This window comes from Anarrhichthys ocellatus, unplaced genomic scaffold (assembly GCF_004355925.1).
Source record: "Anarrhichthys ocellatus isolate YVR2014 unplaced genomic scaffold, GSC_Weel_1.0 scaffold9, whole genome shotgun sequence".
NCBI classification, from domain to species: domain Eukaryota; kingdom Metazoa; phylum Chordata; class Actinopteri; order Perciformes; family Anarhichadidae; genus Anarrhichthys; species Anarrhichthys ocellatus.
In genome coordinates, this window is record NW_022280039.1 from 4,006,087 (window position 1) to 4,019,783 (window position 13,697).

At 41.2% G+C, this 13,697-nt stretch overlaps 2 protein-coding genes across 2 annotated transcripts in view; one reads left to right on the forward strand and one right to left on the reverse strand.

The window, feature by feature from the left end:
• On the reverse strand, positions 1-8,980 carry kifl (kinesin family-like). The gene is made up of 17 exons (XM_031849368.1): positions 8,878-8,980; positions 7,949-8,137; positions 5,453-5,571; positions 5,042-5,134; positions 4,844-4,966; positions 4,518-4,610; positions 4,303-4,363; positions 4,068-4,210; positions 3,615-3,791; positions 3,294-3,451; positions 3,008-3,120; positions 2,664-2,770; positions 2,151-2,250; positions 1,873-2,059; positions 1,414-1,594; positions 1,066-1,303; positions 1-269 (listed from the first exon to the last, which is right to left on the reverse strand). Exons 1-17 carry the CDS (start codon positions 8,978-8,980, stop codon positions 1-3), a joined length of 2,454 nt encoding a protein of 817 aa, XP_031705228.1.
• A 2,709-nt stretch (positions 8,981-11,689) lies between these two features.
• Positions 11,690-13,697, forward strand: part of LOC116384611 (annexin A1) — a 4,330-nt gene continuing 2,322 nt past the window's right edge. Inside the window, 4 exon segments of the mRNA XM_075447365.1 lie at positions 11,690-11,773; positions 12,311-12,391; positions 13,094-13,184; positions 13,466-13,697. The exon segment at positions 13,466-13,697 is cut by the window's right edge and continues 24 nt beyond it. Coding sequence (XP_075303480.1) covers positions 12,332-12,391; positions 13,094-13,184; positions 13,466-13,697 — 383 coding nt within the window. The 5' untranslated portion in view covers positions 11,690-11,773; positions 12,311-12,331.

Consider the following 13,697-nt stretch of genomic DNA (forward strand, 5'->3'; position numbering starts at 1 on the left):
TTAGCCTCCTGCATAGGAGAATTTAAAGAGGCCACGAGGAACATCTGATTCTGATCGATTATCCTTACAATCCCTGGACGCTGCAATCAAAGCAACATATGAGCAAACCTTTAGCTGGTGGTCCTTGGCACCAGTCTTGGCTGCTCTCTCACTGCCTGCCAGGTCCACGAGGCTAAGCTTGCCGGTGCTCACACTCCCATTGGTCAGACTCCTGCTCTCCACCATGATGCAAACAATGAGATGGGAGCGGGAACTCTCCAAATTCATCTCTTGGGAAACATACACAACATAAAAGGCTCTGAATAATGGGTTACACTGTGGCTGCAAATAGCAATTATTTTCTTATTATTGGGACAACTAGCAAAATCGCGGAGTAACCAGTAGCAGTAACTAGGTTACTAGGTTACCAGTTCTGTAAGCACGACGAGTAGCTGACGGATGTGTCAATCACACTAGAGATAAGAAAAGTATTTAGTTTGAGGAGCTGAAATTGGATTATTTGTAGAAAAGCTATACATGATGCTGTCATGACTCTACTGTAAATAATTGGAATCAGTTTATTTGAGTTATTCTGCAGAATTCTGCTACGTTATTTATATGGATCAGCATATTGTTGACACTGTGAGCACACTAGTGTTGCTATTTGTGTTTTGTGAATTGAATATTGGCGTTTGTGTGTTCTTGCTGGTACGTTATGTACGTGGCAGATGGAGGGGCAGCAAAGTGCATGCACGCGTAGTGCCTGAAAGAATCTTAAGTGTGTAAAGACTGTATTAGTAATTGTTGTGAATCATTTTGAACTTTTCTTAGTGCTCCCTATGACTAAAACAGTAGGTGCATCCTGTAATGACTCTGGTGACCTGAGTGCATCTATAAAACAAAGGGTCTCCTCTTCCTACAGGACGCTGATTCACAGTTTGGCTGCTCGGCCACTCACCGCCCAGTCCAGTAATGATGTACCTAGCTGCCGCCCCGTCACACTGACTGTAACTAACACGATTAATCCAAACCATTTAGCAGGGCCCTGTTTGAAGTAGGCAGCATGGCACGGTATAGAGAACTCACTGGTGGCAGAGATGTGTCTGTTGGCGCAGGCCTGCTGGAACAGAGCGTAGAGCTCCTGGGCACTGGAGGCCTCTTTTGTCTCTGCTCCTTGGGCAAACACAACCCCTTTTCTGTTCCTCTTGATCTCCACCCGCCTGGCCTGGCCATGGGACTGGGGCTGTGCCTGGGCCTCACCAGCCGTGCTCACAAAGAGGTCCTGCAGCCTGTCACTGTACAGCTCCAGCATATAGGCCGAAACCTGAGGTAAAGGATGAAGAAGTGGAGGAAGAAAGTTGAGGGAGTCGATGCAATTCATTTTAAGATTTTTCCCATCTCCCAGATAAGATCTAATACTTCGGTAACTGTTACCTTGAAATCGAATTTGCTGCTGCTCTCCTGTATTTTATCAAATATGGCATTAAAAGATCTTGGCATAATCCCGGGGTTCTTCTGTTCCTTGTCCCCCACCATGGTGAAGGTCTTCCCTGAACCCGTCTGGCCATATGCAAAGATACAGACGTTGTAACCATCGATAGCTGACTGGATCAGCCTGTGGGGGAAAACCCATCTTAAACTGCAGCAGCATTTAAACATTTAAATATCTAAACATCTGTACTTTAAGATGGCTCCCTTTGTCTTTTTATCAATGTGATTTAAATAAATGTTTACGTCAGGGTGGATTTGCACAAAACTATATAGTATTGGAAAACTACCTTTTTGAATGTCTTGTGAAGCAAAATATGCACATTTGGGGCCCATTATATGTGTTATGGTACATTTGTGGATATAGTGTATTGGTCCGTGATTAGGAAGCATAATCCCCCTCACCTGTTGGTGTCATGAAACAGGTCTTCCTGAGAGGCTTCAGCACCGAACACCATGTCAAACTGAAACTCCCTCGGCCCGCGAGGTGATTCCACGGTGACAGAGTAATCGTCTATTTTCTCCACAACGGTGGTTCCACCCACCTCTGTTCGGTTCACCGGTCGAATCCGACAAAACACTCTGATTTTACCTAAAAACAAAATAAGACATGAAAATTAAATTACGTCAAAAAGTGAGGGTTAAACTGAAACAAATTTCACACATGAATATCTAACGTGTACCTTTCATATCTTCCACCATGTTGTAGTACTTCTTCCTCATTGTCCTTTCTGAAGTGTAGTTCTCAATCATTTTCCTTTTCTCGTCTTTAACTTGCTTAATCTTTAAAGAAGAGCATGACAACACACAGCTCTGATACTGGAGAATTTATGTAAACTTTGTGTAAGATACAAAACTAAAGAAAAGTCAATGTATTTGCTACAATGTAATCAAGTTGTTAATTCATAGACAATAATGAATCCAGTGTATGACATCTGAATGCACTCAAACCATTACATAACAGCTGCAGACTTAATATGTATAATGCTTCAACAGCCCACGTAACTTATGTCACATCTTAAGTTGTTATGGTATATCAAATTCACCACTGGTGTTTTGTAGTGGCACGTAAATAGACAGGGAAGGCCCACCTCCTCTGCTCCTTGTGTAATATAGAGGACAGGTGGGAGGTTACCATCTTTAAGGCCTGACCCTACCTGACCTGAGATTTCAACCTGTGTGATTTAAAGACCAACCTGATCCTGCAGCAAGAGAAGTTGCTGACCAACACTCTTCACTCCCTCTGTGGTTCCTATTGTCCCTCGGCCCAAGATGTCCTCCAGTTCTGAGACAGCGTCGCAGTCTGAGCAAAACAGACATTAAAACCACTGACATAAGAGATGCACCTGTGAGCCGCGGTAGTGCAGACACCGAATCATATGTTGGACAGCAAGACTGATGTACATGAAAGTGACCGGCTTTTGAAGATTCAAGTATTACAGTTAATGATAAAAAAGACTCTTGAATGATTATGATTCCAATGTAATCATTAATTTACAATTGGCTGCAGTCAACATATTTATTGAAGTTATTCATTTACCATTTGTTACAGGACTTTCTCCGGTTTTAATGTAGTCCAAAGCCAACTGAGAGACCTCGTAGCCCCTCACTGTTTCTTGTAGTAAAGACACACTTGACTCATATTCATCTAACCTGAGAGGTGGAAGAAAAACATCTAAATTAATATTATATTTCAGACAATAAAAGGAAGACAATATGAAAATTGGCTCAATTTAACCTGCCACTTTTATATGGACACTGCCTGTAGCTATTCTAATCAATCATTTTTTTGTTTACATCGTCAAACTGTTTTAATGATCCCTAACCCATCTTGGTCAGTGGTCCCTCTGTCATTACTGTCTTCTTCGGTCATCTGCAGACGATCTAGTTTGTCTCTGGCTTCGACCAGAGCGACCCGATTCTCCTCAATCATCAGGTCCAAAAGAGCTCTGGTCTCATCCACTGCGCTGCAGATAGCATGAGCCTAGACAAGAAAACGAAGTGGTATGAATACAACAAAGTCATAAAATCAAGGTGACAGAATGAAGTATCTCCTGCAGCTCGCCAAACAGGGAATGCCATGTTTTAAAGAAATTTGATACATAGGTAGTTAGCAGTTGGTTTATAGGCTACATATTGAACAGCACCTTGTGTATGACGGTGGGAAGCAGAACGCTGCAGGGCGGCTGAGGGATGGGAGGAATGGGGCTCTTCTCTGCCTCCAGCAGCTCAGTGATCTGTCTCTCCCTCTGGTACAGACTCTCTTTCAGCTCCTCCAGACGGGCTTTAGCCCCCTCCAGTGGCCGATCTGACTCATTGCAGGCCTGCAGATAGAACCACCTTAAAGGGTCAGTACACCCACATCACAAAAAAACATTTTGTCATGGAGACATTTGATACACCCACCCCTAAAACTCGTTAATGGGATAATATCAGACAGTTTGCCTGTCTTTGTAATGAGACCATTTTCTTTATATTGTTCCTCTGAAGGGGTCTCAGAAGTTTTGTTTTGTTGGATGCTTTACTGATACGATTATAATCTTAAATCATGCCCTTCAAATATGATCAGCAGACTGCCATTGTAACTGATTCCAACCCACCAAAGTATGTTGTTGATCTGGAAGTCCTTTGTTCTCCGAGCTTTCCCCTTCCTCAACGACTTCCTGCTGCTCCTGCGATGATGCCGTCAACATTTCTTGAACTTTCCCTACTTCCTGTCGGGCCATTTGCAGCTCCTGCAGCGCTGATCAGTGTCACAGGGTGTTAGGAAAGGTGTTGTATGCAAAGGTCAGTGATTTTGGAGACATACATATTAATTGATGCATTCAGACTCACTGGAGGCCTGGTGGCTGTGCAGGACATCCAGCCTGTTGGAGAACAGTTCCAGCATTTTGCTCTAAAAGAAAGACCGGAACAACGTTGGTCCAATAGTTATGTAATGACATTGAAAAAAAACCTTTGCCTGTTATACTCAAATATGGCCACAAGGATGTCCTCCAGGTCAGAGGAACACATAAGAGTTTACGAAGCCTGCCAGATTCCTATGCAACCTTTTCTCTGTCCCACTGCAGGGCCTCCTCTTTACTCCTCCTTCTCTCAACTCTCTGCTCCTCCTGCTGCTGCTCGTTCTGTGCAGTCAAAGCCTGCGGGAAAAAAGGACCAGGCAAGGAGAAGAATACATAAATAAATACATGAAGCTGTTTAATGTTTTAACTATATGGCCTATAACATGACTAGTGAGAACAAAATGTGTTAAACGAGAGTTACAGGGGAATGAGCCAGATAATAAGGAAGAAAATGGGAAAGGGAGTTGATTGGGTTTGAGAGACACTTCGGTAAAAGGTACTGAGGGAGAGATGGGCTGACCATCACTGACCGCAACGCTCCTCTCCCAGTCAGCGTTCTTCTTCTCCACCTTCTCCTGATAGAGGTCCAGGATTCTCCTCAGAGTGTTCATCTTGCTCTGGTGGTTTGATCTGATCCTCTGCACGGTCCACTCCTGATCACACAATAACATTTGTGTCACCGTTGCAGTGTGTTGGGGCCTCTTTTTCTCACACGTACCCCTCCTCACCTGGTTCTCTCGTGCTGTGGCCTGAAAAATCTCCTCCAGCTCCTGCAACTTTTCCAGGTGTCTTCTCTTCAGTGCCTCCATGTCCTCAGCTATCTGTCGTGAGGTTTGTAGTACACAGACACACCTCACATACACAAAATAGCATCCTGGTTGCGTTGTGTAAACTAATCGAATGCCTTCAGGCCACACCAGCAGCATCAAGGCAACCATGTGAGTGTGACGAAAGAACACAACACAGTGCCTGACAGTGACTTCATTGTGTGTCTGCATGTCCTCTCACTGAACAACTGGACACAGCTCTAAGTCACATGTCTGAATAAAATCCCTGTTTCATAAGAGTTTGGAGTCATCTGTTTTGTTTATGGTATAAATATAGAGCTTATAGTGCTTGTTCTGTGCTGGTTCTTTTACCTGAGTGATGCAGAGCTCAGCTGACTCGTAGGGGATGTAGATTTTGACATCTTGTGACCTCTCGGCATCTGCAGGCTGATCTGCATCACTGCTAGCTGACAGCTGAGATTCTAATGAGCCTGCAAGAATAACATGCTGTAAATCCCCCATTCAGTTCAGAGCATACGTGCAAAATGATAGCCACCATCACTTTGTACCTTTTTGTAATAAGGATACAAATCATATATGTAAGTAATGCTTAACTAATGCATGACTCGTGATGATCTAATGCAGGTTTTATCACGGATTCCTGCTGCTCACCAACGATGGAGTCACGATGACTTTATGTGACAAGATTAACTGAGGAATGTTAATTCACAGTTACTTTATACATTAACTGATGGTTGAATGATTCGTTGTAAATGAGCTGTTTTCCAGTTACATAAAAGTCCATTTCAGACCCGTGCATTAGCGCTGCCTCTCTGAAAGTAGAACAGCACATATTCTCATAGAAACATGAAGCTTTTTTTCCAGCACATCTTCCTGTAATTTGTCAGTTTGCACCTGCTAGATGATTTAGGTTTTAGTGCATCACTATCTACCATGCTTAAGTCCACTTCTTTCAACAACAAATAATTATGATAATTACAACTGCATAAACTCATGTTCCAACCCCTAGGTTGTAAATGTAACATGGATATCATTGGGTTATGCAGCAACATGTCTGTTTGAGTGAAAAGAAAATAGTTTCATATGTCTGAGAAGTAGGTAGGTTCTGTTCTGCTTTCAGGGAGGATCTATGGTATGAAATGAACTATTATGAAAGTAGCATTCAGCTGTTTTGGTCACATATGAATTATTTTTTGAAGTAACTGAATGAACATTTCTTGATGATCTCTAAAATGTGTACTAATCGCTTAGAGGCTCAGTGACTTTATCATTTGTTAATCATGCGCAACAGGAATCCATGATAAATCCTGCACTGAAACATCACGAGTCGTGCATTAATTAAGCATTACTTAAGTATATGATTTGTACCCTTATTATAAAGTTACTGTGATAGTCAAAAATAGCAAGCTTTACTTCTCTGAGCTCCACAGTTTCTATGTAACTGCAGCATCTTTCTCACCTCCCCTCCTAACCCAATCATCATCATCATTCCTCTCCTCTAGCACCCCACCCTCCTCTTCACACACAAATACTTTGTGAGGATACTCATAGATATAATGCTTTCCCTAGCCCCTGACCCTAACCTTCACCATCACAACTAAATGTCTAACCTCAACCCCTACCCTAACCCATCCTAATTCTAACCTGAACAATAAAAAAGTCTGAACCCTCAAACAGGCCTTTGAAGAAGTGAGGACCGGCCAAACTGTGCACACTTTCCAAAAAATTTTCTCACTCTGAAGGTCTCAAACTTAAATTGCTCCTCACAAAGACATATGTACAAGTACACACAGATACACTCTCACTCCTCCTCCACATGTCTTCATCATTTCACAGCACCTCGGTTGACCTCTTGTCCAGGGTGTTTTCTGTGGTTTCCACCGATCCAGCGTCTGAACGCATCCCATCTCTTCATCCACAGAGTTTTGTGACGAAAGACAGCTTTAACAACGGAGCAAATGTCGGGGGACAGTTGGAAACAACTTGGGAGAGGAAGGTAACAGCAAGTCTTATCACATATTATTCTGTTGCTCAAATATGTTGCAATGTAGGAAATGTGCTGAGTGACATAACAGTATTTTAAAATTGCACATGTAACTGAAGAGAACTTCAAATATTCAATTACATAATCATAATGGTGAACAGATGAATGTCAAACGCTGGAGCTCATAAATCCCCACTCCAGCTCTGTGTTTGTGAATCTGTGCAATCTGTTCTGTTTATTTGTTTATAATGCATTTATCATTTATTTCACTTACGTGGATGCAGTTTTGGGGAAAATAAAACACTTAAATCTCAGTTAAACCATTTACATTTTATTTATGATATTTAAAACATGTTTTACATCTTTATGATGATAATGAGCGATTAGCATGCAGTTTATTGTCTGTTTACATTTCTCAATATTGCACTCAAAATGTTTCAATAATTGTTAATTTTCTAGTTAACTAAGTAGTTAGTCGCTGTTTATTTTCATTTTCATGTTAATTTTCGTTTTCATGTTCATTCAGGTTTATCTAAAATATTGACACATTCCATAAAAGGCCACCTCTCGCAATATTTCAACACCATTGTCTCTTGCATTCCCCTCCCCCCTCTTTGTTTCCTCATACAGGAATGTGGGCGTGCCGTCATGCTGCTACTTTCTTCCCAGAAACACCTTTCAGCAGAGAAACAGAAATTGTGTCAGCAATTACAGAGGAAGGTTGGTGGGATAGAAAAGCAAACACTTGAGTTATCTATTTGGTTTGCTTAGGGGTTAAAGTGCAACGGTTAAAGGTTACAGTTAACTATTGTTTAAACCTCGGTGATTGCGTGTGTGGGGTGAGGGTTGTCTACTGGTCTGACCTGCTGTGTTGTCCTCGTACTGGTCAAACTGTGTGTTATAAATTATTGGACATGGCGTCTCATCTTTCAGCTCTGGTATGCTGCCCGGTAAATCCTCCAGCACCTGCGCAGTGACAGGGACCCGTCCAGGCCGAGAGGACAACTCTAGGTCTTCAGGGCAGCTAGATCTGTCAGTTGTCTCCCAGGCGTCTGAGAAAGAAATGAACAGGCAGATGGTGTGAGTGATGTAAAGAGGACATTTAGATATGCAGAACATGCAAACAGACAGAGAAATGAGGGACAGGTATGACCTACCACATAAAAATTCTTGATGCATGGAGTACATTAAGATATGACAGTATGGATGGATGTAGACTTGGATGACCAGTTAAGATTAAATGCTAAAAATAAGCTGCAGCAGGAGAACATACTGTACATCTTTCAACCAGCAAAAACATCTGGATAGAAGATGGTGGAGCTTACCTTGACATAATGCGTACCTGAGGCCAATTTATATATATCTCATACAACCCGTAGAGTTCTACACACAAAACATTCTTCAATGCATTTCTGCAACAGCTATAGAGGGACACCAGCTGTTTTTCTACTGGCAGTAAATATAAGTGTGCATACGCCGGTCTGTTGGTATACTGTGTACTTTCAAGTCTGGTTCTAGTGGACCCTGCTGGTCTTCATGTCCAGATCTCCAGCCAGACCCTGCCAGGAACAGTGTTTGTTCTGATAAACTCACTGCTCTGCTGCTTTACAATGGAGGCAGCCAAGCAGCTGGAATATTTAAACCTCGTCTAGCTTCACCCGTCTGCCTGCAACACATTTATCACTGAGAACAGCTTCTTCTTTAACATATAATCTGATTATACAGATATTAACATTATGCAGATGAATAAGCCATTGGAACTTTAGGAGTTTACTTGATGTTTTACACTCACGTTGCTTGCCTGCAGGGGCCACAGAATGATGTCTCCCTACTTTCTTTCCCAGGAAGGTCAGTGAATAAGATCCATTCTCAGCTCCAGACGAGTTTACATACATTGTGTAAATAACTGAGTTGGCTGTTTTTGTTTATGGTCTTTGTAGTTGAAAATATGCAACTGGATCGTCCAAAATCTGCAGAGAAAGGAGGGTTAAAATAACTTTAAAGCCACAAAGAGCCTTGAAAGATGAAAAAGTTGTAATTTATATCCAATTTAAGATCCCAAAATATTTGAATCTCCATTATGAACTCTTGTTCAACGCTCAAACTATTTGCAGATGTCGAAAAGCTGACGCAGCAGATTCAATCAGGGAGTGTAATCCCTTTGTCAGCCTCTACAAGTGACTATAAACTACAAACTTCTCAACAGGAAAAAATAAAAAATCCCAGTGTTTGCGTTTGTTTCAATTTTACTGTACTACACAGGAACAAATATCACATCTCACTTGGCATTTGCCCAATGCCAGTTATTTTCGATAAATTGACTTGAATTTACAGGAAACTGAAAATTTTAAATTACAAAAAGAAATTGATGTCAAAAATCCAAACCATGGATATGATTTCATCAGAAAAGACAATAACATCCAAGAAAGTAGAAAACATGACACAACTGGACAAAAATAATAAAAAAAGTTTGATGATGAAATGTTTACCTGGTCTGAGAGCAGATCAGATCCCTTCAGTGGGATTCAGTGGAGTTTGAGTGCTGCTACTGACCAGGAACACAAAGAACGCATCGATCCTGATCTCTATGGGGAACTGAACTCTCAACAGTCTTTAAATATTTAACGTGCAGAGATGGAGTTTCACCATGCACTGGCTTAAACGCCACAGAGTGTGCTGGTAAAAGGATGCCCCAAACAGTCCTCAGGTTTCCTATGTGTAAGATACAGATTGTAACTGGATGATGTCTCACATTCAAAGACACAGATATTCATGCACACACTCACTTAATTCGGTCTGTCTTGTTTTTGTTTGTTCTCCTGGAGACCGCACACTCACCTCACTTGTTAGGGTTAAGATAATTCAGTGGTGAAAAGGAATGGAATAGGTCACGTACATCCAAGTGAAACTCAGTGAGGAGAATCTGGAAGTTATCTCTATGCATGTTTGTTGTGATGAAGAGAACATCGGATGATCGGGTTTATAGAAATTATGTATTTGCCATGGAACGTAACTATACATTAAGTTAAATACAAATTTGGAGTACTTGTACTTTACTTACGATACATTTGGCAGATGATGTGGTTTTACTTAAGCAGGATTTTGAATGCAGGACTTTTACTTGTATAGTGGAGTATTTCTACTGTTGTATTGGTGGAATAAAATCAATTTAATTGTTGCTGCTGCTGATTAAAGGTATTGTACTATCTCTTCCATGTTGATCTTGGGCGAGCCATCTGATGAGGATTTCTTTTATTTTTTAGATCGAGAGACTCATTTAGAGCATTTGGACCCCAGTTTGAGCACCTGTTTAACGCGCCTTACACAGAGTTAAATCAACCCATGATGCCACTTTAATGAAAATACATCTTTTCCTCATACGTTTCCCCCACACAATCTAAACTCTGCTCTGACCATATTCCACTGTGGATGGACACAGTGTCATTTTGTCAAATATGGCAACTTTAGATAGATAGATAGATAGATAGATATGTACTTTATTCATTATTGAATTATTATTCAAATTTGTATGTTACAGCAGCAAGACACACCAAGAAGCAAAGTAACAGAGTAACCAAAAATATTAAGTATTAAAAAATGCACAATATATACAATAGAATAACAGAGTTTAACATAACAAATTTACACACATGCACTGATATCAACAGAAAAAAGGACGTCTTTCAGCACAGAGGAGCGTTTATTGATGTCATCAAGGGCCTGTGCAGTCTTGATTTTAGACTCTCCCATGTGGTGTAATGATAAAGTTTGACTGGGCTCAAGTGATGCAGTCATCAATCAGATGTATCATTATCCTGGCTGGTAATCTCAGGAGCATGAACGCATTACCTTCTGCTGAGGCATGTAGGGAGCAGGGAGCGCCAGGCCTTGATGTGCTGCCATGATAACATGCCACACCTTAAAGAAACTCATTACCTAATTGAACCAAAGGCAGACTTTTCTTGAGAAATGTTAAGGTGGTCTTTGCTCAGTCACTCCTGCAGGTATTGTCGAGCTGATGTGCACAGGGATAAAGATCAACACACAGTGGGGCTTGGAACCTCCTGATAGGCTAACACTTTTGCAAGAGAGATAACAGCAGGAATGTCATTCTGTCTTCTGGCAAATGAAACAGCAATAACATCAAACTTTCCCTTACGCTAAGGACCCTCTGCATTCCAGCAGTGAAGACTTAACTTGTGGAGCCAGTGTGTCCATCTAGAGCCCTGAACACCACACAAATGAAGTGTTATGCTACTGGCCTTCCATCGGACACATCAATAGAAGCAAATGGGTCATAGGTAACGTGACTGAGTGACTCAAATGTAACAACAAAATCACAGATCATCTATCACTTAAGAAGCGGCAATAATAAACATTTCAAATCAAACATTTTAATAAACCGAATTTCCCGTGTGTGCATTAGGAATATTGCATGGAAACCCCATTACGTACGTACAAGAAAACGGAGTGACTGTTTCAAATCAGCTGGAGAAACGTATCTATACGCGCAGCGTTGCGCTCTGATGTGGCAGACAGCGGTTCAATCCAATGGCAGCTGTGGAGGCGAGTATGGGCTGGACCCGTTACTAGGTGGGGTTTATCACGAGTATAAATAAACTCTGTCTGCCGCTACAACGCCCCCTGGAAGCTCAGTAAGACACACTTCTTCCCTCTAAGGACACACGGTAAGACATTTTCCTTCGATAAAAAAATATCTTAAATCTGTTGTCCAGCTGTTCCAGCTGAGTTTGCTTAAGTTTGGTACGATATGTGATGCCTTAAATCCCCTCTCCTTCAAGATATTGACGCGACCTATGAGGGTGTGGTTAGGAAAACGGAAGCGATAATTTTATGATTTACACATTTGACGCAAGAATTGTTAATCTAACTCTCTTACGAGGCACTATGTCAATATTAAACCACATCAAAAGTAACTGGATATATCGCAATACAATGTATAATGGAATGCATCAGAGTTTAGCGTTGGTGTGGCCAGGCACTGGCAGTCTCCATATGCTTGCCATTATGGAAAACCACATAACACCTACAGTAAATATGCAGAGGCTTGTTCTCTCCAGGATTGGATGAGGGAAAAACAAACATGAGTTCTTTCTGCGAACAAGTTTAAAACCAATACAAGAGTAATACTTTCTTCTTTGAATACTGTCAATAATATGATCAGTGGACTTTGTTTCATTAAATCGTTTCTTTCCTCCCTACAGACAGACTCCAGTAATCCCACTATGTCTTTCATCCAAGCCTTCATGCAGCAGACGGTCTATATGGGCATGGCCGATGACTCAGTACGTAATTCTGTGGTCCTGTTCCAGTTGCTCTGGACAACAGCCCTGTTTTTTTTTCTTTTTTTTTATCTTCCTGTGGTGGTGGAAAATTTTTGTCAGGCAGTTTAGAGCAAGCAAAAGAGAGAGAAGTGTTGAGTGTAGAGCGAAGGGAAAAGAAGGAGTGGGTGGGAAGTTGAAAGGTCGAAAAAGGGAAGGAAAAGGAGTGGAGCAGAGCAGAGCAGAAAGATACGCTGTGATCTGTTATTAAAGTGAAAGGGAGCCTGGTCTGTAAAAATGATATGCAATAAGAAAGATGAGCATTGTTGTTAGAGTGTGACTCATTGTACCAGGAATCTGCCCCTCCCTTTATAAACTCTGCAAACAAAACAGAATTCTACTTCTGCTTTCCCTGGCTTCTTAAAGTGAACTACGGGTTCACTAAAGTGAATCCTGCTTGATTTCGTTCGTGCTCTCAAACTCTCCCGTCGTTATTCGACGCGGTTATAAAACCTGTCAAAAATGATCTTGTTTTATATCTTTTGTATGTCTTATGTTGAGGATAGATGCAGCAATATGTAAGGGGAGAAAATATGTGGTTTTACCTCTTTTAAAGAGCACTTTTGCAACAAAGGAATTAGAAAAATGCATGTTTGTAAACAACCTGCACATTACTTGGTAGTAGAAGTATTTACCAAACACAATAATCTGTGTTGTGTCTTTCAGCTCCTACAGAAGGAGGGAACGGTGACTGCATCACCCAATTTCAGCCCCAATGGAGATGCAGCAATCTTGGATAAGGCCATCAAGGCAAAAGGTGAACTTAATGTGCACACAGGAAAGCTTTGGAGTGTGTGTCAACATGTCTCGGCTTTGGTAAATATGTGCTAGAAGTATAATATGCTGGCCTCTCATGTAAGAATTTTAACATCCTCTGCTGGCCATCATGCACCATTACTACTCAGTGTAATGTCTGTTGTAGAAAGTTTTTTTTAATCAATTAGTGCAAACTAAAGTCTCCACCTACTTGCATATCTGTCATGCAGATGCAGAATAATATAAATGGAGATTTTAATTAACAACATATTCTCTGTGCAGGTGTGGATGAGAACACCATAATTGAAATCCTGGTGAAAAGGAGTAACGACCAGAGACAGCAGATCAAAGAGGCTTACCAGCAAACCAGCGGCAAGGTTATTACATTTAAATAAAGACTTTCACAGCTAGAAAGTAGAGGTTGTTCCAAAGTACATGCAATGTTACACACACACACACACACACACGATCACATGCTCTCAAACACTTTATTTGCTAATCGGTTGTCTTATAG

Excerpts from the sequence above, each read along its gene's own strand:
- kifl (XM_031849368.1), bottom strand. The coding sequence starts at position 8,980 with ATGTATGTAAACTCGTCTGGAGCTGAGAATGGATCTTATTCACTGACC. Across the intron at positions 2,251-2,663 it reads TTCTCTTGCTGCAGGATCAG|ATTAAGCAAGTTAAAGACGA; the intron begins GTTGGTCTTTAA and ends TCTTCTTTAAAG. Across the intron at positions 1,304-1,413 it reads GCAGCAAATTCGATTTCAAG|GTTTCGGCCTATATGCTGGA; the intron begins GTAACAGTTACC and ends CCTTTACCTCAG.